Raw genomic sequence first — 26,831 nt, forward strand, 5'->3', positions numbered from 1 at the left:
GAAAAAAACTAAGCGGGAGTGAAAAGCCCTGCGCTCAAGCCCCAGTACCAGCAGGCACGTGCACATGCATGCAGGGGCACACACACACGCGCGCGTGCGCGCGCGCGCGCGGGCTCACACACATATTTTCAAACAGTCTCAAAATATATTCTGAATCTTGTTTTGTAAGATTGAAGGATCTGAGCTACTTTAATCTATAATAGTAAGAAACCTTTCAATATCCTCAGGACTATTCATTGTGAAATTTGTACTTAGGGCTGAAAACTCCCATTTGCCCCCAAGCCAGTCCATTTTGTTTGGAGCAGCAGAAAAGATTCTTTTACATGAAAAGCCTCCATACCCCACACTCAGCAGGCTTGGGTACAACTTTCACACCCCTTTCACATACTTCCTAGAGCCTTTTGTTCTAGCAAAATGGACTCAGTTCTTCAGTTCTTTACGTGACAAAGTTTCAAGGACTTTCTCCACCCAGTTTAATCTCTTCTGAAAACACCTTAGTCTTTCACCAAAGCTAATGTGAGGCTCAAAGTCAGACCGTGGTACAACAGATGGAGTCTGGCCAGGGGAACCAGAGAACTAAAGCCTTTGTTGGCATTAGATACTTACTATTCAGTTAAGATAAACTAAATCAAAATAGGTTTTGATTTATCTGCCTATAAAATCAATACAATAGAGTACAATAGTGGGCTGGGAAGGTGGCTCAGTGGTAGAGCGCTTGCCTTGCATGCTCGAGGCCCTGGGTTTGATTCCTTAGCACCACATAAGCAAAAAGAAAAAAGCCAGAAGTGGTGCTGTGGCTCAAGTGGTAGAGGGCTAGCCTTGAGTTGAAGAGCTGAGGGACAGCGCCCAGGCCCAGAGTTCAGGCCCCACGACCGGACCCAAAAACAACAACAACAAATATGTGTGTGTGTGTGTGTGTGTGTGTGTGTGTGTGTGTGTGTGTGTGTGTGTGTGTGTGTGTGTGTGTGTGTGTATGGCTATTTTGGTTCTCAAAAGGTTTATTTCCACATTTCTACTGTTTTTAGAGAGGGTGCACACAAACTTAAAATGTTATTAAAATTAATTTTGCCCTTTGTATCCTAATTACATAGTTGTATTTCCCTTCTACTTTCATGTGAATATTTTCCCATTATAGCATTATACCATTTTCATATGCAAGAATAAAAATATTTAGTCAGGGGATGTGGCTTAGTGGTAGAGTGCTTGCATGAAGCCCGGGGTTCGATTCCTCAGTACCACATAAACTGAAAAGACTGGAAGTGGTGCTGTGGCTCAAGTGGGAGAGTGCTAGCCTTGAGCAAAAGAAGCTCAGGGACAGTGCCCAGGCCCTGAGTTCAAGCCCCAGGACTGGCAAAAAAATTTTTTTTAGTTGGGCAGTGGAATCCAAGCTACTCAGGAGGCTGCATGCAATCTGAGGGTTAAGGTTCAAAGGCAGACCCAGCAAGAGTTAGAGAGACTATCCCCAATTAAGCACCAAAAAAGCCAGAAGTGGAGCTGTGGCTCAAGTGTCACAGCGCTAGCCTTGAACAAAATAGCTCAGGGGTAATGCGGGGGCCTTGTTTGCAAACTCTAGGAGCAGCGCATGCTCGCTCACACACATGCTCTCTCTCAAACACACACACACAAAAATATTGAAGAAAATTATTTTTCTTTTGTACCAATACTGAGCCTTGAACTCAAGGCCTTATACTCTTTATCTTTTCTTTTCTTTTCTTTTTTTTTGATGTGGGCTTGAACTACAGGCCTGGCTTCCTTAGCTTTTTCCCTACTCAAAGCAGGTGTTCTACTACTTGAGTCATGACTCTGCTTCCCACTTTTTGCTGGTTAATTGGAGATAAGAGTCTCCTGGGTTTGTCTGCCCAAGAGGATTTGAAGAGGGACTCTCAGATCTTAGTCTCCTGAGTAGCTAGGATTAGAGGTGCCACTTGAGCCATAGCTTCACTGAAAATATTTAAAAGAATAAGGCAAAAACCAAGCTTTCTGTCCTCTTTTAAAATTGACCTGCAGGCTTAGCCATCCTAAAATCCTATAGTTTACCTTCTTATCAACACTTCTGACACCATTCTAATCATTTATAAATCCTGTTAAATCTAATCTCCAAATTTTTCTCTAGCTCTAACCAGGGACAGGAAAACAGACTAGACTCAAGGCCTTGGGAAAGTAGCCCCAGTATTCTATATCTATAGCATTCCCCTTCGTATTTACTCCAGAAATCTTATTGCAAAAAGCAATTGAGACAAAGAGTGAAAATGAATTATACAACTTAAGGGTGGGAATGGGAAGGAAAAACTGGGAGAGAGCAAGGGAAGGGGTGATAGTGTCCAAAAGAAATGTACTCTTGGGCTGGGAAGTTGGCTCAGTGGTAGAGTTCTTGCTTTGCATGCATGAGGCCCTGGGTTCAATTCCTCAGCACCACATAAGTAGAAAAAAAGCCAGAAGTGGCGCTGTGGCTCAAGTGGTAGGGCACTAGCCTTGAACTGAAGAGCTGGGGGACAGCATCCAAGCCCAGAGTTCAGGACCCACAAACAAACAAAACCCCTCTGTACATTACCTTTATAATAACAATGTTTTTTAAAACAATTGAGCTATTCTGACAAGTTCTCTTTTCAGCTCTAATGAGTATGGATTCTTCTTCTAAAAGCTTCCACAACTGCCATTGCTGGATATATGACATTTCTAGCAACTTTTCAGTAGCTCTGAAGTTGTATCCAAATGTTTTCTCAGTTTCCAGAGAAGTCATTCTCCCAGAGTAGAGATTTACATTTCCAGTAGAAAAAATGTTCTCTTTCCGTATTGAATTCATTGTAAATTCAATTTCCTTCCTGTGACTGGTTCATTTGTGATCTGTTCTCCTTGACAAAGAAGGTACAAGCCAAATAAAAGGATCCATCTTTATTTTACAAATTCAAAGCCAAGGCTAGAAGAGAAGTACCCAAGTGTGTTTCTAGTATAGATAAGAAGAAAAATCAATTGCTTAGGTAGCTACTACTATTTGCATTCCGCTACAGACACCAAGACAATTTTGTAGAATAGATATGACTGAGAGCTGATGGCTCATATCTGTAATTCTAGCTACTCAGAAGGCTAAGTCATAAGGATCGTAGTTCAAAGATTGCCTGGGTGGAAAAGTCTGTGAGACTCTTATCTCCAATTAACCAACAAAAAGCCACAAGTGGAACTAAAGTTCAAGAGGTACAGTGTCAGCCTTGAGTGATAAAGCCAAGGGAGAATGAGACACCAGAGTTTGAGCCTCAGTACCAGCACACACAATAAAATATTTTATCATTTCCCATCTTGTTAGAATGTATTATCTGGATTTTTAGAGGTTCAATTTGGTATTGAAAAACTGTTTTAAGAACAGTCAAGAACAACACTAGATTCTGACCCTTGTTTTAATGCTCAGATTAAACAATGAGTGAAAGAAAGCATAGAAACCATATCAGAAATATGGCTGCTTATCCTTTAGTTAATACTAACGGATAAGCTATCCAGGTTTTCCCATTGTGTCCACTGGCCACTGACTAGTTTACTCTGTTGTAGGAAGTGGCTATAAACTTTTGGATGGAAAGTTTGGATTGAGATTCTTTTGAATTCCTTCGGGTCTGAAAAACTATAAAGGCAGCAGAGTATGCCACCGCCAACGTTCAACAAAGACAGGAACAGATAAGAGTATGACAACCTTATTGATATCTTTAAGCAGTTGGCTTTAAAAGTTGAGTATCTTTAAGGGTCTCCACATGGTTAAGGCAGGTACTTACTTACTATCTGAACTGCAGACACCTATCACTAGAACACTTCACTTTCCTCTCCTTTACAAGGGAATAAAACAATGGCTGATCCAAAGGATGTCCCGTGTTTAATTGGCACTTTCTTTTTCTTTCATTGTGGAGGGGGAATAACTTTAAACATATTGGACTTAGCAGTTATAGAGCATTTGAAACGCACATTTGAAACAACTGCATTCCAAAAAGTAACCAAATTGAATCGCCATAATTCTGTCATTTTTCCCTTTCTTTAACCTATTTTCTAAGAGTCAGAGACTGCACATGTCTTTTTACTTTAACTGCTCAGTTTAAAATTACAGACAACTTTACAGATTTCATTTGTGCTCTGCCTATAGGTTTTATGGAGGTATGGTCCGACAACAGAGAAACAACTCTCTAGGTAGTCTTGGGAAAAAAACGAAAACCTCAGAAGGCGATGTTTTAGACTTTTTGTAAAAAGTGTGAATTCCCCAGGAAGAAAATAAGCCGACAACTACCAAATATTGCACATTAAATCTCCCCAGTACAAGCTTGGCCACCCTCCGGAGAGGGCACACAACTGATCACTCGGGGAGCTTTCTCTTTCCTCTCACTACTAATCCTATGAACTTCCAGCCATAATTGTATGCAGAACTGGTTCGGAGATCTGCCTGGAAGGCTAGTGAATAATCCTTACCATCTTTCCCCCGCCTAAGACTGACCTCTTTGGGGTAAGCCATATAGCTTGGAGTGACAGAACAGCATATGGAGCACAAGCAGCCATGGGGTGCGACATCACGTACCTGGAGTCTCAAGCAGGGCGAACAAGAGGCAGAAGACCAAGACAGACGGGACACCACGCCACAGAGCAAGCATCCTAGGTCGCTGAGGGCAGCAGAGTGCTAGAGCTCCATAGTTCATCGTCTCAGTCCTTGGTCAGATGAAAAGGCAGGGTATAGGGATAGAGTTACTCTCACCTTTCACCTCTGAACTCTAGCACCTACTTACCCAAGACCCAGCAACCCCCTCCTGGGGCCCAAAGATACCCAGCTATTCTGGGGGGGGGGGATCATAGGTGAGGAAGGTTAGCCCAGGACTCTTGGCTGACTACCCCTCCCTCCTCCCAGGCTCCCAGTTCCCTAACCTTTGGCGGCAGGTGAGCTGTTAGGGTTTCTGAGGCGCCTATACTCCAAACCCTCGATACTACAGGTGTAGCTCAGCTTCTCTGAGGCGCTCCAAACTTTCTGCAGAAGGCAGCCAAAATTAGAGAGGAAGTTGGGACAGCCTGGAGCAAGGCGGGGAAGGAGAGGGCGCGTGTGGGGAGCCTGGAGGAAGGCAGGCGCCCCCGCAAAGCCGGAGACCAGTGCAGCCAGCCAGTCTGAGAGCTGCAGTGCTCTAGGGAGCTAGTGTGTGATGGAGCCGCGTTTCCCTTTCCTCCTCCGCATAGCCCACCAGCCCCCTCCCCCCAGTCTGATTTCCCCTTGGCTAAGACCTTGGGTAGGATCCAGGAGGAGTGAGGGGACTTCTTTCTGGAAAGAGAGGAAACCCACGTCAGCACAGGCACACCCCAAGGAGGAGAGGCCAGGACTCCTATTCAGCCTTCCAGAGGCAGGAAGATTAAAGCTGCTGGGGAGCTGTTATGGAGATGCAGATTTTTAGAGAAGTTGTAAGTAATTGATACTGGGACTAGTGCTGAGTGGAGAACTCAAATTACAAAGGAGAAAACTTAAGCCCGTAAAGGCTGCTTGCCTTTGCCTAGGTAACATTTGGGCAGAGTGAATGTTTTCAGACATTCTTATCTCTCTACACCCCTCTACTCAGTGATGATAGGGGCTTTAGCGTTCTGTGATGAGCACGTTAACCTTTTAGGGAAGGAGAGAGCTAACCCCAAACTGATACTTTATTTTAATTTCCCTGCTGCCTACTACACTCCCAGGAAATATAGAAAAAAAAATACAAGGAGCTTCAAGCTCCCATCTCCACTCACACCTCTGCCTCTACCCACACCTAGACTTGCAGGACTCTGGCTGCCCCTTTTTCCTTCCCCACAGGCTTCTAGCCAAGAGAAACTAAAGCAGAGAAAGTAAATAATGGATGCCACATCACACAGGTAGGAAGTAGGGAAGCCCAAAAGTATAATCAAGTTTGATTCCAGAGTTCAGGTCCAAAACACTTAGAATGTACATGTTAAAACACTCTTTTTTTTTGTCAGTTTAGGGCTTGAACTCTGGGCCTAGGCGCTGTCCCTCAGCTCTTCAGTTCAAGGCAAGCACTCTACCACTTGAGCCACAGCGCCACTTCCAGTTTTCTGATGGTTTATTGGAGATAAAAGTCTCATGGACCTTCCTGCCCAGGCTGGCTTTGAACCAAGATCCTTAGATCTCAGCCTCCTGAGTAGCTGTTAGGATTACAGGCATAAGCCACTTGCCCAGGATGGTTTTTAACCATGATCCTCAAATCGCACCCTCCTGAGTAGCAAGTATTACAGGCATAAGTCATGGTTCTCCAGTTGTAAAAACACTTCACTATAGAAAGAAATATAAAACTGTAATACTATTTATAGCTATTCAGAAGGCTGAGATCAAAGTCACAGGCAGATACATCCATGAGACACTTACCTCCAGCTAACAAGCAAGAGACAGAGATGTGGCAAAAGTGGATATGTTGTTCAACTGGTAGAGCAACAGCTTTGAGCAGAAAAACCAAGCAAGAAGGCAAGGCTCTGAGTTTGAGCTCCAGTACCCATACAAAATAAGAATAATCATAAAATCCACACATTTTCAGAAATGTACCCAATGTAACTACTTTGTACAGATGGAGAAACACAAGTATGATTAAGGGAAATAAGATGTACAAGTTGACTCAGTGATCACTCTCAAACCTAGAACCTATGTGAAATCAAACTGAACAGATATGAGCCTAATGTGTACCTGAACCTTGACCCATCTACATTAGGTTTCCTGTCATTGATGGAATCACATGACTCACATCGTGTCCAGCTTTACTCTGCAGAGCAATCTATGGAAACTTTTCTTCCTATACTGACTTGCTACCACAATCCTCCCAACCAATTAGCTTGAGATGGCAGGAGCACTTGACTAGTGCCCAATGGTAGGTTGAGGAGTTTTGGAGACTCTTTTGCCATGCTGGCCTCAAACTGAGATCCTCTAGTTCACAGGTTTCCAATGAGCGAGGGATACTGGCAAAGCCTCCAGAACCTATTGAAGTTTAGACTTTTGTTTTTTTTTTTGTTTTTTTTTGCTTATGTGGTGCTGAGGAATCGAACCCAGGGCCTCAGGCATGCAAGGCAAGCGCTCTACCACTGAGCCACCTTCCCAGCCCAAGTTTAGACTTTTGTTAAGGCAGTAGGGGTGCAATTGAAATCTTTTAGGTTCTCAGTGATCAAATGGAAGTAGTTGTGACATACAAAAACAACAACAACAAGAACCAAAAACAGAAGAAAAACAAAAACACTCAGATCCTAGAGAAACTAAAGGTTAGTCCAGGGTCTGTCCCATTTTCACATGCTTCAGTTCCTATCTTTGGCTCTCAGAGAGGAAACAGTTGTACAATAATCAATCCAGTATGGGGCTGGGAAGGTGCCTCAGTGGTAGAGTGCTTGTCTTGCATGCATGAGGCCCTGGGTTCAATTCCTCAGCACCACATAAGCAGAAAAAGTCAGAAGCGGTGCTGTGGCTCAAGTGGTAGAGCGCTAGCCTTGAGCTGAAGAGCTGAGGGACAGCTCTCAGGCCCAGAGTTCAGGCCCCATGACTGATAAAAAAAATCAATCCAGCAGAAAGCATTTTATGAATCTCCATTTTGATGGTCACACATTTTGGAAGTCATGAGCAAAGGGTTTATGTAAAACTGGCTAGATTCACCAGAAGGAAAATTTAACTTACTAATTGACACATACAAACTTGAGCTGGGAAGCAGAAGTTGAGTTGAATGAAGAACTTGAGACATCCAGACATTGGTGGCTTATACCTGTAATCCTAGCTACTCAGGAGTCTGAGATCTGAGGATCATGGTTCAAAGACAGCCTGGGCAAGAAAGTCCATGAGACTCTTATCTCCAATAAACCATTAGAAAACCAGAAGTGGCACTTGGTTCAAGTGGTAGAGTCCTAGCCTTGAGCTGAAGAGCTGAGAGATAGCGCCCAAGCCCAGAGTTTAAGTCCCACCACCGACAAAAACAAAACAAAACAAAAACTTGAGATAGCTCATTAGTTTTATTATGGTCTCAAACTGAAGAGAACCAAATGGTGAAGTGGAATCCACAGGTACTCTCTTCCTCTCTGGGATGAGGTGTGATAGTGTGATAATCCAGGACAGGCAAAATTAACTGTCTAACCATTTTTGTCCTCTCAGCTTCCAAGATGCCTGTCTTACTTGTGAAATGATAAGCAAATCAAATCAAATTATTAATCATACAAAGTAAGATTCATTTGGAAATCCAGGTATTGGTGACTCATATCTGTAATTCTAGCCACTCAGGAGGCTGAGAGCTAAGGATTACAGTTTGAAACAAGCCCAGACAGGAAAGTCCATGAGATTCATCTCCAATTAATCACCAAAAAAAAGGCTGACGTGGAGCAAAAGTGAAGCTGAAGCTCTCAACTGGTAGAGCACCAGCCTTGAGTAAAAAACCTAAGGGATAACAGGTCCTAGTTCTAGCCCCAGTATTGGTATGCACACACTGCACACATACACACACACACACACACACACACACACACACAATTTAGAATGCTGTTTAATAGGTTATATTCTACCAGAGATAAATAAATGTCTTGATGGTACACATCTGTGGGATTATATCTGTAATCCCAGCACACGGAAGTCTAAGGCTGAAAGACTATGAGTTAAAGGCAAACTTCAGCTACATACTAAGATCCAGACTACTCTGGGCTATATATCAAGATACTATCTCAAAAAATTAATTAGTTATATTTAATTTTTAAAACTAAAGGAGTTAGGTGCTGGTGACTCATGCTTGAGCTCCTAGTTGCTCAGAAGGCTGAGATCTGAGTATAGCAAGTCGACTAGCCAGAGCAGAAAAAGGCTATGAAAATTTTATGTCCAACAGACTACTCAGAAAAGCCAGAATTGGCACTGTGGCACAAGTGTCTGTAGAGCACTACCCTTGAGCAAAAAGAAGCTCAGGGAAAGTGCCTGGACCCTGAGTTAAATTCCCAGGACTGGTGAAAAAAAATTCAAACACGAAAAAAGCTCTTAAAATAAAAATAAGCAGAAATGGCCTGAGAATGAATGGCAGTCTATGACTGACCAAACTAAAATCTTCAAGGAGATACAAATAGCTATCCCAGGGTTAACAAGAAATTTGTCCATAACTCTAAGAAATACATTGGTCTGTGAATATATTTCTCTCTTTGGTGGGAGAAAGCACCACCAGAAGAGAAAGCAGTTCAAGATGATGCTCAAAACAAGGAATGTGGGCTGGGAAGGTGGCTCAGTAGTAGAGTGCTTGCCTTGCATGCAAGGCCATGGGTTCGATTTCTTAGTATCACATAAGCAGAAAAAAGCCGGAAGTGGCACTGTGGCTCAAGTGGTAGAGTGTTAGTCTTGAGCTGAAGAACTGAGGGACAGCACTCAGGTCCAGAGTTCAGGCCCCGAAAACACACACACACACACACACACACACACACACACACACACACACACACACACACACACACACACACACACGGAAAGTTCAGAAGGTCAGTGTCACAGAGGTAACTAATCCTATTTATTTATCTATTTGTTTGTTTGTTTATGTCAGTACTAGAGCTTGAATTAAGGGCTCTCCCTTAACTTTCTCCCTTAAGGCTAACGCTCTACCACTTGAGACACAATTCCTCCTTCCAGCTTTTTACTGGCCAATTATAAATAAGTCTCATGGACTTTTCTGCCTAGGTTGGCTTCAAACCAGAATCCTCAGTTCTCAAACTCCTGAGTAGCTTGGATTACTGGCGTGAGCCACCTCCATCCAGCCACTAATCCCATTTATGAGGTTTTAGTCCAATTGTCTCCTTAAAAGTCCCATTCTTACTACTGTCCTCTTGTGTGTTAGGATTTCAACATTTGAATATTGAGAATATTGAGCAGGGCACAAACATTCAAACCATATCATCTGTAGCCAACCTATGTCCTGAAGTAAAAACAACATCACAGAGATGGAAATGTCCACGCATATTAAGGACAGTTCAGGAATTGTGAAATAAACAGGTAGTTCTCAGCTTTAAATACATATTAGAACCATGTGGAACATTTTGAAAACATATTGAAATGCAAATTCCACCAATTTCTTGAGTATTCCTAAGTGGGACTAGGGCATTTCTTTTTCTTAAAAACTCAGCCAACTTGGCACCAGTGACACAGGAAATATGGCTAGAGATTTAGCTGTAGAACCTAGTTAACAGAACTGGAAGACCCTCTTTCTCCTAGGGCCAGGGTTCTTGGGGGTCACCATTTCACTCCTAGTACAGTATTTCTTGCAAGGATCTAAATTCCTAGGGCAGCCATTAAAGTTTTCTCCTTTTCTTGTTCATTCTTCAATCTTGAAAGACCTAGTTGCCATCTATCAGTGGTTTGGCTGTATGGTGGCTCAGTGGTAGAGGGCTTGCCATGCATGCATGGGGCCCTGGGTTCGATTCCTCAGCACCACATAAGCAAAAAGAAAAAAGCCGGAAGTGGCGCTGTGGCTCAAGTGGTAGAGTGCTAGCCTTAAACTGAAGAGCTGAGGGACAGCGCCCAGGCCCAGAGTTCAGGCCCCACGACCTGACCCCCTCCCTCCCCCCCAAAAAAAAAGAGCACAAGAAACATGCAACTTTTTAAAAAAGAGATCACATGCATGTTCCTGAAATACTATGGGTAGACTACAATTTGGAGGAAAAGCCAGTAAATATCAAATACCCTGACAAACAAATATTTTATTCTGGAGTCATTGCTGATCAATCTACTTTGCTCTTTGGTCCCTGGTGGAAAGAAATAGGCATGCTCCCATGATCAGGTTGATCTCATGTAGGAAGGAAAGAAAAAGGTCCTTTTTCTCAAATTTCAGCAATAAAAGGTTAAGAAAAAGTGATAATTAATCAATATTTAAAGTTAAAATGATAGCTAGCAACATAAAACGGAAGTTGTATTCATATAAAATTTTGACTTGTCATATTTACTTAAAAGCAATTTGTTTGTAAGTTTAGTTTTGTCAAAAGATTACAGCTACTCAGAAGGTAGCAAGGATTGAGGTTTTAGGCCAGCCTAGGCAAAAAAAAAATAAAACATAAGGGGGAGGAGGGGAGGGGAGAGGAGAGAAGAGAGGAGCTGGGGAGGTAGGGAAGGAGAAGGAGAAAAATAAAGGAGGGTGTAACAATGCTCAATAGGAAATGGACTCATTACCTTGCTCATGTAACTGTAACCCCTCTGTACAGTATCTTTACAATAAAAAATATATATTAAGAAAAAAAGCATAAAACCTTACCTCCAAAATAAGTAAAGCAAAATGGAAGCACAAGGTCCTGAGATGAAGCCATAGTACATAAAAAAAAAGAGTATTGTGTTATATGACCACTTTAGGAGAAAACACAGTAGTGTGTACACACACACACACACATACACACACACACATATTTCATGCTTAAAGCTTATTTCCCCTGCTTAAAGCTTATTTCCCCTCCATGGGGCTGGGAAGGTAGCTCAGTGGTAGAGTGCTTGCCTTGCATGCATGAAGCCCTGGGTTCGATTCCTCAGCACCACATAAGCAAAAAGCAAAAAGCCAGAAGTGGCGCTGTGGTTCAAGTGGTAGAGCACTAGCCTTGAGCTGAAGAGCTGAGGGACAGCGCCCAGGCCCAGAGTTCAGGCCCCACACCAGACCCCCCCCCCCAAAAAAAAGCTTATTTCCCCTCCAAAATATTGGTCTATTTTGCTGGGTACTGATGGCTTATGCCTATAATCCTAGCTACTGAGGAGGCTGAGATTTGAAAAACATGGTTTGAAGCCAGCCTGGCAGGAAAGCTGGTGAATTTTCTATCTCCAATAAACTACCAAAAATCTGGAAAGGGAGCTCTGGCTCAAGTGGTAGAGTACTAGCCTTGAGCAGAAGCAGCTCAGGGATAGCACACAGACCCTAAGTTCAAGCCCCAGGACCAGTACAAAAATTAGCCTATATTAGATGTAAATATACTTTAAGTATTTATTTCCAAATATTATTATTTATCTAAAATAGTGCTCAAACTTATTAGAAGTTCATATATCTCTTGATGGTCTATTGGAGTATTTTATATACAAAGGTTATGAACTAGAGACTCAAGTATACTATCTTTCCAAGAACTCCAAACTCATATGTAGCAAATAACTTGTTTAAATATGACTAAGATGTTTTACCACTATCATATACACTTGAAAATATTTACTATAATCTATATTTGCTTCACTTTTGAAGTTACTTTTAGATTAACCATAAAATTTAAGACATTAGAAAAGTATACTCAATATCTTGTCTTTTCTTTGTCAATGCAAAACCTCAAAACTCACCGTACTTGAGACACAGAAATATGTCAATATAAATTTACTAAGTCTGTACATAAACAGTGAAAGCCAATTATGATAAACTGAAATAAGATAAGACCATTTGGTTATATGACTAAAACTTAAAAGAATGTAAACTTTATACATTTTTTCCCCCTGGTACTGCCTGGCTTTTCCACTCAAGGCTATACTCTACCATTTAAACTCTACTACTGGCTATTTTTTTTGTCCATTGTGGGGCCTGGGCACTGTCCCTCAGCTCTTCAGCTCAAGGCGAGCACTGTACTACTTGAGCCACAGAGCCACTTCTGGTTTTCTGAGTGGTTTATTGGAGATAAGAGTCTCATGGACTTTCCTGTCTGAGCTGGCTTTGAACCTCGATCCTCAGATCACGGCCTCCTGAGTAGGTAGGATTATAGGTGTGAGCCCCCTGCACTGGCTCACTACTGGCTTTTTGCTGGTTAATTGGAGATAAATGTCTGCCTGGGCTGGCTTCAAACTGAAATCACTAGATCTCAGTCTCCTGAGTAGACAGTTACAGGAGTCAGCCAACAGTGCTTTGCTTCTCCTAAGATAATTTGTGGTTAATGTTTCTGTTCAAGTTGTCTTGGCTACAATGCAGGCACAGAAGAATTAGCTCAGACCATTTGGGATTCATATAAAAAGTCCTGGGCACTTGTGATTCATGCCTAGAATCCTAGGTACTCAGGGGGCTGAGAGCTGAGGATGTTGGTTCAAAGCCAACTGGGGCAGGAAAGTCTGTGAGACTCTTATCTCCAATAAACTACTCAGGGGGCTGGGAAGGTGGCTCAGTGGTAGAGCGCTTGCCTTACATGCATGAGGCCCTGGGTTCGATTCCTCCACCAATTCCTCAGCACCACATAAGCAAAAAGAAAAAAAGCCGGAAGTGGCGCTGTGGCTCAAGTGGTAGAGCGCTAGCCTTGAGCTGAAGAGCTGAGGGACAGCGCCAAGTCCCAGAGTTCAGGATCCATGATCGGACCCAAAAAAAAAATTTTTTTTAAAAAGCTTCAGTGGCCCTGTGGCTTAAGTGGTACAGTGCTAGCCTTGAGCAAAAGAAGCTCAGAATCAATGCCTAGAATTCAAGCCCCAGGACCATCACACAATAAACAAACAAGTAAATGGAAATTTTTTAAAATGACCACCAGGTACTGCTATATCAAGCACTTTAGGGACAATATCAAGGCCTTGAGTTTAAGCCCCATTTCTGGCATGTACATACACTCACGCATGCATGTGTGCACATGCACACACACACACACAATTTAGGAAAAATGAAAGATCAAATAAAGACACAAAAAGCAAAATATATCTGTCATAAAACCAAAGACAAATACATATAATACATATGTATGTATATATAAATTTTGTTTTGTTTTGTTTTTGGGTCCAGTCATGGGGCCTGAACTCTGGCCTGAGCACTGTCGCTCAGCTCTTCAGCTCAAGGCTAGCACTCTACCACTTGAGCCACAGCGCCACTTCCAGCTTTTTTATTTTTTGCTTATGTGGTGCTGAGGAATCAAACCCAGGGCCTCATGCATGCAAGGCAAGCACTCTACCACTTAGCCATCTTCCCAGCCCCTGTATATATAAATTTAAGCATGAAGAACTAAAAAGTATATTTACTATAAACCAACCAAACCTGAGCTAAAACAAGTAAAAAAGTGGTTGCACATATTTCAGCCAATTACTTCTAGGAAAACAATTGCACTAAATCATAGTATATTTTCAGTTATATATTTCATACACTATGAGAATAGTAATGAACACTTCTCAAGACAGCTCCATAACAAAATTTGCATTCTTTCTTCTCATGCAAACTTCAGCACATATTTCCAAATACATATGATTGTCTAAGTCTTAATAGCTTCACAAACACAAAATATTTTTCTTCCTAGGCTTAGTTTATCTCATTCAGTGTGATGATCTGCAGTTCCATCCATTTTCATGCAAATTACATAATTTCATTATAGCTGAATACTTCCTTTAATTTTTTTATATTTATACTATTTCCTTTCCTTTCTCTGTGTGTGTGTGTATGTGTGTGTGCGTGGGCGCGCACGTGCCCGCACACATGCACGCACTCACGTGCATGCGCACATGCACACACCAGTAGTGAGGCTTGAACTCAGGGCCTGGGACCCTGAGCTTTTCTACTTAAAGTTAGTGCTCTACCACTTAAGATCCACTTTACTTCTGATTTTATGGTAATTAATTGGAGATAAGCGTCTCATGGACTTTTCTGCCCAGTCTGGCTTTGAAAGATCCTCAGATCTTAGCTTCCTGAGTGTCTAGGATTACAGGTGTGAGCTACCAGCACCTGGCTTTGCTTAGCTTTTTAGCTCAGGGCTGGCATTCTACATGCTGTGCCACATTTCCACTCCAGCTTTTTCTTTGCTGGTTAATTGAAGATGAGAATGTCTCAAATTTGTCTGCCCAGGTTGGCTTCTAACCTGGATCCTCATAGCTGAGTCTCCAGGTAGCTAGAATTACAGCTTCTGCTGTAATCCGAGGAGCCACTGCTCCTGGCTTTCTATTTCCTTTTGTTTTAAATTAGTCGTTGCTCTAATACATTGATTCATAATCCATTAAATGGATGTAAAATATGCACTTTGCAAAAACACTTCATTTAATATTATCAATAAAACAATGTTAAAGATGTGATTCCATCTCCACTGAATACAAAGGGCTTTAATTATGCTAAATTGAAGTTTCATTTTGCTGAAAATTTGAAAGATGATCATATTTTGTGCATCAGAAAATTCTTTACAAACTTAATGGAAAGGCACACAGGCACAGGCATCGAAATATATAACTGAAGTTGGGCGCCAGTGGCTCACACCTGTAATCCTAGCTACTCAGGAGGCTGAGATCGGAGGATCGCCGTTCAAAGCTAGCCCAGGTAAGAAATTCTGCGAGGGGCTGGGAAGGTGGCTCAGTGGTAGAGTGCTTGCGTTGTATGCATGAGGCCCTGGGTTCAATTGCTCAGCACCACATAAGCAGAAAAAGCTGGAAGTGGCACTGTGGCTCAAGTGGTAGAGTGCTAGCCTTGAGCTGAAGTGCTGAGGGACAGCGCCCAGGCCCAGAGTTCAGGCACCATGACTGCCCCCCCCCAAAAAAAAGAAAGAAAGTCTGCGAGACTCTTATCTCCAATTAACCACCAGAAATCTGGAAGTGGTGCTGTGGCTCAAGTGGTAGAGTGCTAGCCATGAGCTGAAGAGCTCAGGGAAAGAACCCGGGCCCAGAGTTCAAGCCCCACGACTGACAAAAAAAAAAAAAAAGAAATATATAACTGAGAAAAATAGCAGCAAGCATTGCGTTCCTACAATAAAGGCAGTGATAAGCAATTAATTGAAAAACATAAGCGTGGGGCTGGGAATGTGGCTCAAGTGGTAGAGTGCTAGCCTTGCATGCATGAGGCCCTGGGTTCAATTCCTCAGCACCACATAAGCAGAAAAAGCCAGAAGTGGCGCTGTGGCTCAAGTGGTAGAGTGCTAGCCTTGAGCTGAAGAGCTGAGGGACAGCGCCCAGGCCCAGCATTCAGGCCCCACGACCAACAGAAAAAAAAAATGTCTCCAGAAAAAGAATTAGGCATATAGGTAGCAAAGTAGCATTTTGCTACTACAGAGATTGACTTGTCTTCTTGGTTAGGCATTTGGTAAATTAGACCTTTGTGCTTAATCCAGAAACCTTAGAAATGTCAAAGATCAGTTGAAGATGGACACTAACCCCACCCCGTCTACATATTACATCAGTTATTTTCCCTAACTGGTGTCCCCTTTTAGGGTTCACATTGCTGACATTTAGATGAATGTTTGTTTTTTTTTCAATGTAGTATAATGAGTGAAATATGATCATCTCTTACAACTTTTATATTTTAATCTTTCTATAACAAAATTTAAATGAGAACAGTGTGATTGCTATACAAATATTTCTTCAGGATAATCCTACAGATCATTGTCCCATCCAGCCATATTGCTACCCTAAGATTGTTTTAATATATAACTTCCAGTCAACTGTGCTGGGGAATCCAGTAATAGCGAAGAGAATGAGTCAGGAGGATCATCAACTTGGGCTACCCTGGGCACCAGTGGCTCATACCTGTAATCCTATTTACTTAAGATGCTGAGATCCAATGATCAAAGTTGTAGCCAGCCCAGGGAAGAAAGTCCATGAGACATTTATCTCCAATTAACCAGCAAAAAGCCTGAAGTAGATTTGGCTCAGTGGTAGAGGGCTAACCTTGAGCAAAAAAGCTAAGGGAGAGTACTCCGGCCCTACGTTCATGCCCTAGTACTGCACAAAATATATGCTAATACCCTACAGTTCAAGAAACATATGTAACTGTTTTATATCCATTGACATAGATTGCTGCAAAGTTTTCTCTATGACTTTTTCAGGATTCATGTGTATCTTACACAACCATAGGACTTCTAAAATCCTTAAGCTATGGAAGACTTTTTTTTTTGTCGGTGCTGGGGCTTGAATTCAGGGCATGGATGTTGTTCCTGAGCTATTTTGCTCAAGGCTAAAGCTCTACCACTTGAGCCACAGCTTCACTTTTGGCTTTTGGTGATTAATTGAAGTTAAGATATTTCAGATTTTCCTGCCTGGGCTGGCTTTGAACCAAGATCCTCAGATGTCAGCCTCCTGAGTAACTAGGATTACAGGTGTGAGCCACCAGTGCCAGCTTCATAGAAAGCTTTTGTACCTTGTGAGGATTGATTTCTCAATCTACTCCTTGAGGTGTATTTGTATATCATCCAGATGATTTTCCTAAATCTATAACTCCAAGGTTACCATGACTTTGTCTACCTAAGGACACATTCACAGTGGGTGGACAGGATAACAAAGAGAGTTCTGAGTCACTATGGCATGACAAATGGTGGGGCATTGTCAATAACCTTGGGGGAGTACTCTGAAGGTGAATTCCTGTCCTTCCAAGTGAATGTAAATTGGTCCTGAGACTCAGAGGTGAAAAGAACACTAAAGAAGACATTAGCAAGACCTAAAGCAGCACGTTAAGATCCCATTACCTGAATCAATTGTTCAATCAGGGGATAATTTTGGTTAAAGTGGTATGGATAAAAGGTACTACTTTAGTTCTTTATAATCTATGTTCTCTATGAGCCATCTGAACTCAGGGCCTGGGTTCCATCTCTGAGCTTTTTTTTTTTTTTAATTTAATTTTATTTTATTTGTGAACATACTGTACAGAGGGGTTACAATTACATGGGCAGGATAATGTGTACATTTCTTGCCAAGCATTGCAGCCTCCTCCTTTGTTTACCCTTCACATCCCTTCCCAGCCTCCCCCCTCCCCCCCAATCCCAATCCTTCCCCTCCTCCCCCTCTCCCGCACCAACGTTGTAAAGCTCGTTTTGGACATGACAACTTGTACTTCTCATTGTTGCAACAGGTCCACCTGTATCCTTAAACGACTTGTTTTTCCCCATCTCCTCCACAAGTTATACTGACATCAAATATAGTGGAAGCAGGGGTTATACTGTCGGGGAGGGACATACAAAGCAACAAATCTGAGCTTTTTTTTGTTCAAGGCTAGTACTCTACTACTTAAGCCACAACCCTACTTCTGGCTTTTGTGTGGTTAATTAGAAATAGGTGTCTCATGGACTTTCTTGCTTGGGCTGGCTTTGAACTGCTGTCCTCAGCTCTCAATCTCCTGAGTAGCTAGGATTACAGGCATGAGCCACCAATAGCCCACTCATTTGGCTTCTTTAATACTCATTCCTATCCACATATCATTGATTTTACTATTTGTATTCACTGATGTCATTCTCTAACTGTGATGTATGGGATATAGTCCACAAACACACTTGCCATGACTAGCTCTACATTCATGACAGGATGAAATAAAAATTATCTGCCCGCATATGGCTAAAACTATAAGGTTCTTGTAAGGTCCACTCCTGGATGGCTAGCAGACTCCACCCTCCTCTCAGCAAAGTCTCCACCCAGTACCTGTGTTACCTAGGCAACTGGGACACCTGGAAGAGGTCACATCTGCATCCGCTGAGGTCACATCTGAATTTGATGTGGCCACACCTTTCTCCGCCCATACCCTAGATAAGGCCTAGCGCAGGCCCAGACTCTCTCTCTGTGTTCTATTCTAGCTCTCTCTCTGTTCGTTTCTAGCTCTCTGCTCTCTCTGTTCTTTTCTAGCTCTCCCTCTGTTCTATTCTAGCTCCCTCTCTGTTCTATTCTAGCTCTCTCTATTCTTTTCTTGCTCTCTCTGCTCTTTTCAAGCTCTTTTTTCTCTCTTTCCTCTCTTTCCTCTCTCTTTCCCAGCCACATGGAGTGCCAACCTTGCCTGGTCCAGCAGGTTTACTGAATAAACCTATCCCTTACCTGAATACCACGTGTGTGCTGGTGCTGTTCTTACTCGGCTACCTCTTTTTAAAAACCTAACAGTTCTACTATTAAGATGGTGTGTGAAATCAGCTGCCGGTGGCTTATTCCTATAAATCTAGCTAATCAGGAGACCGAGATCCAGATGATGGTGGTTCAAAGCCAGATCAGGAAGAAAAGTCTATAAGACTTGATCACTTAAACAACAAAAAGTAGAGCTGGAGGAATGGGATAAGAAGATGACCCATCTATCCGAGAAATGGCCCATTTTAACTCTATTTTTTCTCTGTATCATTACTTTATTGCATATTTTGCATATTTCAATGAATATAATAAATACTCTCTTAAAAAAGTAAGGCACTGAAAAGTTTTTATGCAAGTTCCATTATTACTCATAATATTCCATATAATTCTGAAATTCTATTTCTAATAAAAACATTTTCTTTTTTTTGGGGGGGGGGGGTCCGGTCGTGGGACCTGAACTCTGGGCCTGGGCACTGTTCCTCAGCTCTTCAGCTCAAGGTTAGCGCTCTACCACTTGAGCCACAGCACCACTTCCGGCTTTTTTCTTTTTGCTTATGTGGTGCTGAGGAATCGAACCCAGGGCCTCAGGCATGCAAGGCAAGCACTCTACCACTGAGCCACCTTCCCAGCCCTAAAAACATTTTCAATTACAGAACTAAAGATGTCTAGAAAAAGACATGATACATTTTTTGCTTGCACATAGAATATCTGAATCATTATTACATTTTACCTCATGACACAGTCAGCAAACCCAAGATTTGTATCGTATCACTGAAGCTACTGTGACAGTGCAATAGAACTAATCAGTTTAAACATATATGTACAGTCACGTTATAGTATTAATTATATAAAATCTACAGAAGGAAGAATAACTAATCTAACTGCATCTGTGCCCTGTTTTGTCCCAGGTAAGGGGTTTGGCATATTTAGTCTTTCTTCCCATTCTGTACTGATATTCACAAGGCATGGTTAAATGATGCTGAAGACTATGGAGCAATACTGCTCAAAAATCACTTGAATCAGTTGGGCGTCATTGGTCATGCCTCCTAGCTACTCAGGAGACTGAGATCTGAGGATCTTGGTTCAAAGCCAGCCTGCGCAGGAAGGTTCATGAGGCTCTTATCTCCAATAAACCATCAGAAAACCTGAAGTGGCACTGTGGCTCATGTGGTAGAGCACTAGCCTTGAGCTGAAGAGCTGAGGGACCGCGCCCAAGCCCAGAGTTCAAGCCCCATCAGTGACAAAAACAAACAAATATCTGAATCCAGCCATATTGATCCGTGTCATAGCAGCTGGATATGTTTGTCAACCTCTAGAAGAACTGGAATTTAGATGGATACTGCAAGACGTGCAGCCCTGAATGAAGTCATCGAACGCAATCAGCCCTTGTCCTTCTCTGTCAAACTTTCAGATGAGGGGCTGGGAAGGTGGCTCAGTGGTAGAGTGCTTGCCTAGCATGTATGATGCCCTGGGTTTGATTCCTCAGTACCACATAAAGAGAAAAAACTGGAAGTGGCACTGTGGCTCAAGTGGTAGAGTGCTAGCCTTGAGCAAAAGAAGCTCAGGGACAGTGTCCAGGCCTAAAGTCAAAGACCCAGAACTGGCAAAAAAAAAACAAAAACAAAAGTGCTTGGTTGAGCTCGTTGTCTCTGTCATAGGTACGGAAGACATTCTGCCAGTCTGTGATATACTTCCAGACACCAGTGAACTCATTGAAGTTCATTCCAGCTTTGTCCTCCCTGTCAAACATAGAAATTATTGACCTGACAGTCACTGAATTAAACAGGGTCCATGTACCATTGGAGAGTGCTCGTTGTTCCATATCACTCCACTCTCTTTTATTTTGTCAGTAATGGGGCCTGAACTCTGGGCCTGGGCGCTGTCCCTCAGCTCTTCAGCTCAAGGCTAGCACTCTACCACTTGAGCCACCTTCCCAGCCCCTCCATTCCTATCTTTATCAACCCACGGGAAGACGTTCTACATGAAGCTCTGGTCCAGCAGTTCCGCACCCGTACCAGGGTTGGGGCTGGCCCCAGGGCCCAGGCGATAGGAGTAGGCAGCCACGTTCTGAAGTACCACAGGTGACACGGTCAAGCTCTGACTGCTCTATTTTGTTTTTATAAATACATATCTCTAAGCCTAACTCAGGAAAATGAATGAAAATAGACAAAATATTATCCTTATTTATTTGTATTGAATTGAAACCGATAAAATCTTAAAAGAAAATTGTAAGGTAGTCTTAGGTCATCAGCACACTGCTACTTAATTAAGCTTTTCTTTTGTCAATTTATTGTACCTTATTAGTATGGACTTGAGTGCTTCTCCAATTTCATAAATATGTAAGACGTACTTTATGTTAGTCTCTATATTAGCAACAGAGGTTTAAAAAAGATAATTAATAAACAACCCCATTCTTCAGAAGGGTCAGAAACACTAGAGATAGTTCTTGAAGTTGTGTACTAGCCAACTCTATGGGGAGCCACTCACATAGGGGTATGTTGCCAAATTTGAATATACAGTTTAGATAATCATGCATGCTGATCATAGTCATGTATATTGAGTATAAGGCATGAAGAAAGGTGCAGCAGAGGTTGAGGTTGAAGGATTGGGCAGAAACCAGATATTTGAAGGTAACTTGAGTTTTTCTATTTTCATTATGATTTAATTTTTCTTATGAAATATCTACAAAATCCCAAAATATCTATTGAAGTAAGCACAAGTAAATCAGCCAAAAAATGTGTTCATCGTTTAAATAATGGGCTGGGAATGTGGCTTAGTGGTAGAATGCTTATCTAGCATGCATGAAGTCCTGGGTTTGCTTACTAGTACCACATAAATAGAAAAAGCCAAAAGTGGCGGGGTGGCTCAAGTGGAATAGTGCTAGTTTTGGCAAAAGAAGCTCAGTACCCAGGCCCTCAGTTCAAGCTCCAGGACTGGAATAAATAAATAAATAAATAAAATATCTTCACCTGGGTGCTAGTGGCTCACGGTCTGTAATCCTAGATATTTGGAAGGCTAAGATCTGAGAATTGTGGTTCAAAGCCAGCCAGGACAGGAAAGTCCATGAGACTCTGATCTCCAATTAACCACCAGAAAACTGGAAGTGGTAGATCCCTAGCCTAGAGCAAAAAGTGCTCAGGGACAGTGCCCAGACCCTGAGTTCAAGCCCCACCACTGACAAAAATAAAAATCCAATTTTTGACTCTTAGTACTTCACTAATGAATATTTGATGGCATAAAGATTGAAGAGAATTATTTTGTTTTGTTTCAGCATTAGGACTTGAGTTCAAGTCCCTATGATCTTTCTTACTTGGGTTTTCGGCTCAAGGCTGGTACTCTACCACGAGAGCCACATCTTCACTTCTGGCTTTTTGCTAGTTAATTGAACATAAGAATCTCACCAACTTTCTGCCCAGGATGGCTTTGAACCATAATCTTCACACCTGAGCCTTTTGAGTAGCTAGGATAACAGGTGTGAGTTACTGGCCCTGGGCTCAAAACGCTTCTCATTCGGGGAGTGGAAATCAATGTCCATATTTTATAAAAATACCATTCAAGGAAAAAGTCTCATTTCTTGACTGGCTCTTACTTTTGTCACCTTATCATCATAACATAAAAGTTCCACAGCCCTACTAGGTCTCTTCTTCCCTTCCCCTCCGCCTCCCTTCCCTTGTCTCTCCCTCTTTTCTTCCCTCTCTCCTTAGCTTCCTCTTCTTCTTCCCTCCAGCTTTCCCTTCCCCTTCCCCTCTCTTTTCTTTCTTTATTTTTGTTGGTCGTGGAGCTTGAACTCTGGGCCTGGGTGCTGTCCCTCAGCTCTTCAGCTCAAGGGTAGAACTCCACCACTTGAGCCACAGCGCCACTTCCGGCTTTCTCTGTTTATGTGGCACTGAGGGATCCAACCCAGGGCCTCATGCATGCCATTCAAGCACTCTACCACTGAGCCACATTCCCAGCTCCCTTTGTTTTATTTTCAATTTAAATTTTATTGTAAAGGTGATGTACCAAGGAATTACAGTTACGAAAGTCAGGTAATGAGGGTCTGGGAAGGTGGCTCAGTGGTAGAGCGCTTGCCTTGCATGCCTGAGGCCCTGGGTTCGATTCCTCAGCACCATATAAGCAAAAAAGAAAAAAAGCCAGAAGTGGCCCTGTAGCTCAAGTGGTAGAGTGCTATCCCTGAGCTGAAGAGCTGAGAGACAGTGCCCAGGCCCAGAGTTCAGGCCCCATGACCGGACCCCCCCCAAAAAAAGTCAGGTAATGAGTAAGTACATTTCATATATATATAATTGTAAAAAAACTGTACAGAGGGGTTACAGTTACATGAGTAGGGTAATAAGTACATTTCTTTTTTTTGGGGGGGGAGGGTCCGGTTGTAGGGCCTGAACTCTGGACCTGGGCGCTGTCCCTCAGCTCTTCAGCTCAAGGCTAGCACTCTACCACTTGAGCTACAGCACCACTTCCGGCTTTTTTTCTTTTTTGCTTATATGGTGCTGAGGAATCGAACCCAGGGCTTCATGGAAGACAAGCGCTCTACCACTGAGCCACCTTCCCAGCCCCATAAGTACAGTTCTTAACAAGCATTATTACCTCCTCCTTTGTTTTCCCCCTACCATCCCTTCCCTCCCCACCTCCCCAACTCCTCCCCTGCCTGAAATTGCAAAGTTTGTTTTCAACATAGTGTCTTGTACATCTCATTGTTACAATGGGTCAAACTGTATCCTTATTTCAGCATTTTGTTACTTCCCTTCCCCTCCCCAAATTAGAAAAATGTATACATAAGATGCAGGACACCAAAATCAAATACAGTGAAAACGGGTTATACATGGGGGAAGAATATATAAAAGAAACAAAAAAATCACATAGTACATTAAAAACAATAGCAAGAAAGAAAAAAACCACTTGTGTGGTTCATTTTGCTTAACATCATCTTATCTGGTCATATGTACATAGCTTTTGACCTTTTCTGCTTGTCCTAGACATGTACTAGTTACTGCAAATAAGGGAAACCATGGGACCTATGTTTCTTTGGGCCTGGCTTACTTCACTTAACATAATTTATTCCAAGTCTTTCCATTTCCTAACAAATGGGGCAGTGTCATTCTTTCTGATGTAGGCATAAATTCCATCGTGTATGCATATATGTATATATAGATAGATAGATAGATACACATACACACACATTTTCTTGATCCATTCATCTACTGAGGGGCGTCTGGGTTGGTTCCATATCTTAGCTATTGTAAATAATGCTGCAATAAACATAGTTGTGCTGGTAGCTTTAGTATGGTCTTGTTTGTGATCATTTGGGTAAATACCCAGAAGTGGGATTGCTGGGTCATAGGGGAGCTCTATGTGGAGTCTTTTGAGGACGCTCCATACTGCTTTCCAAAGAGGTTGAACAAGTTTACACTCCCACCAAATTCTTCAATGAAATAGAAGAAGCAATCCAAAAATTCATATGGAACAATACAAGATCCTGAATAGCAAAAATGATCCTTAACCGAAAGAAATGTGCTGGAGGAATATCAATACCAAATTTTAAACTCTACTACAAAGCCATAGTAATCAAAACAGCTTGGTACTGGCACAAGAACAGACCTGAGGACCAATGGAATAGAACTAAAGACCTAGAAATGAACCCATAGGCCTATAGCCACCTAATCTTTGACAAGGGAACTGAAAAAATAGAATGAGTACATTTCTTTTTAACCAGAGTTACCACCTCCTTTGTTTTTTCCCATTTTTTCCACCTTCCCCTCTCTTTTCCCCTTCCTTCTTTTTTCTTTCCCCTTCTTCTCCCCTCCCCCTCCTCCTCTCCCCTTTCACTCTCCACCTCTCTCTTCCTTCCCTTCCTCCTCCATTCTCCTTCTCCCTATCCCTTTTCCTCTCTTTTCCCACTCCTCTTTTCTCTCTTTCCCCCTCCCCCTTCCCCCTCTTACCCTTTCCCCTTTTCTTCCCCCTCTTCTCCACCACCTCTACCTTTCCCCTTCCTCTTCCCCTTCCTCCTCTTCCCCCTTTTCCCTCCTTCCTTTCCCTTCCCTCCCTGTCCCTCCTCCTCCCTCTTCCTCTCCTTCTCCCTCTCCCTCTTCATCTCCCCCTCCTCTTCACCAGGTTACCTTCTCCCCCTCCCACTTCTTGTTCAGATAGGGGTCCCTAGGGCTCTGGCAAGAAGATCAACATTATCGGAAAAGTATTAACACTCTACTGGGCATGACAGAAAATAACTTGGGCAAGAAAAACACTAGAATAAGCTAGGAATGGTGGCTCATACCTGTACTCTAAGCTACTCAGGTTGAGATCTTAGAATCCTGGATCCAAGCCAGTTCTGCAAGACTCTTATCTGCAATTAACCAGTAAAAAGCCAGAAGTGGAGGTGTGTTTCAAGTGGTAGAACACCAGTCTTGAACAGAAAAAAGAAAACAAGCAACAGTACAAGGCTCTGAGTTCAATCCCCAGAACCACCAAAAAATAAAAAATAAAAAAAGAAAGGAAAGGAAAAATGTTAGGACCTAGTGAAAATGTGGCAATGAACCTTGACACGTGTCAACCTATCTAACTGTTTCAATTTTATATTCTACATATGTTATCTGAAAGCCTGTAATCTAAGAAGGTTGGCTACTACTTGACACTTTGTTTATTTAATTCATTTTTTTTGTCAGTTGTAGGTCTTGAACTCTGGGCCTGGGCATTGTCCCTCAGTTCTTCATCTCAAGGCTAGCACTCTACCGCTTGAACCACAGCGCCACTTCCAGTCTTCTGCTGGTTTATTGGAGATAAGAGTCTCTCAGACTTTCCTGTAGGGGCTGGCTTTGAACCATGATCTTCAGATCTCAGCCTCCCAAGTAGCTAGGATTATAGGCGTGAGCCACCGATGCCCAGCTTAATTCATTATTTTTGAGCAGTTAATGTGTGCAAAGTATTGTTCAGTGCACAGGGTATTCAAGCAATCAAGCAAACATACTGTCATGAATGGACAAAGAGTAGAGAATCTTATTTTGGCCATTGGTCAGAGATATCTGCAAGTTCTTGTTAATTGCAACAGTATTCAAAATGACCAAGTTGTGGAATCAGTTGTAATCAAATGTTTTTTCCATCAGCAGATTAATAAATAAAGAAAATTAGATACTACTATAGTGTATTCACACTTTAGAGTATTTAGCAGATTACTGCCCTGGGTCTTAGACTATCTATCTACAAATGCAATAATTTCTTCTTTTTTGCCAATACTGGGGCTTGAACTCAGGAGCTTGTGGTCTCACTTGTCTTTCTAGCTCAAGGCTGGCAGTATACAACTTGGTTCACACCTCCACTTCTGGTGTTTTGGTGCTTATTTGGAGGTAATAGTCTCCTCCAGACTACTAGGGTCCTCAGATTTTAGCCTTCTGAGTAGCTTGGTTTACATGCATGAGCCACCAGTGCCTGGATTAATGCATTACTTTCAAAGAAGAAGGTAAAGCTTCCCAGTTTGTTAAAGTTGAATGCAGAATTTCTCCTTATGTATGATCCTTTGCAACTCTGGCTGTTAGCAACAGGACTATCCCATCATGCCATGAAAGATTGTTCTTTTCTAAATATGGCAGTGGAGCTAGGTGCTGATGGCTCATGCCTGTAATCCTAGCTACTAAGGAGGCTGAGATCTGAGGATTGAGGTTCAAAACCAGCCACAGCAGGAAAGTCCATGAGATTCTTATCTACAATTAACCACCAAAATTGGAAATGGCACTGTGGCTCAAAGTGGTAGAATGCTAGCCTTGAGCAAAAGAACTCATGGACAGGGCCCAGGCCTAGAGTTTAAGCCCCACAACAATCCATCCATCCATCAATCAATCAAAATCAATAAGACAATGGTATAAACATATGATATGAATAAAGTAGAGAAGCTATCTTTTCCCCATGCGCATGAATAGAAGTACTTCTAGAAATTGAATGTATCTTAGTGTTATTTATCTTTTTTAACCTAGAGGGGGAAAGGATTAAGACAGGAAGTATAGTGTTTATTCCACATCTGCTTTTGTGTTTTGGGATTGTGTTTAACCCTAGTTTGGCTAGTTCCTTTTGTTCTAATCATCTTTGTGCTATCCTGAAACAAACACAAAATAAAATAATTAATTTTCTTTTTAAAGGGCTTTAGAAATCTAGAAACAGGAAGTCA

At 42.2% G+C, this 26,831-nt stretch overlaps 1 protein-coding gene and 1 pseudogene across 3 annotated transcripts in view; both read right to left on the reverse strand.

Annotated features, from left to right (window-relative positions):
- Positions 1-5,200, reverse strand: part of LOC122096363 (vascular endothelial growth factor receptor kdr-like) — a 179,940-nt gene extending 174,740 nt beyond the window's left edge. The window contains exons 1-2 of one of the 3 annotated variants that reach the window (XM_042666894.1): positions 4,888-5,200; positions 4,547-4,674 (exon numbers count right to left, since the gene is read on the reverse strand). In XM_042666894.1, the coding sequence (XP_042522828.1) occupies positions 4,547-4,664 (118 nt within the window). In that variant the 5' untranslated portion in view covers positions 4,665-4,674; positions 4,888-5,200. Of the gene's footprint in view, positions 1-4,546; positions 4,682-4,861 lie in introns of all 3 variants that reach the window. The other 2 variants (XM_042666892.1, XM_042666893.1) reach the window with 2 other exon arrangements.
- On the reverse strand, positions 4,883-22,217 carry LOC122096388 (annotated as a pseudogene).
- Positions 22,218-26,831: the final 4,614 nt, after the last annotated feature.

The sequence above is a fragment of the Dipodomys spectabilis genome, unplaced genomic scaffold (assembly GCF_019054845.1).
Source record: "Dipodomys spectabilis isolate Male_0828 unplaced genomic scaffold, ASM1905484v1 ptg000370l, whole genome shotgun sequence".
NCBI lineage: Eukaryota > Metazoa > Chordata > Mammalia > Rodentia > Heteromyidae > Dipodomys > Dipodomys spectabilis.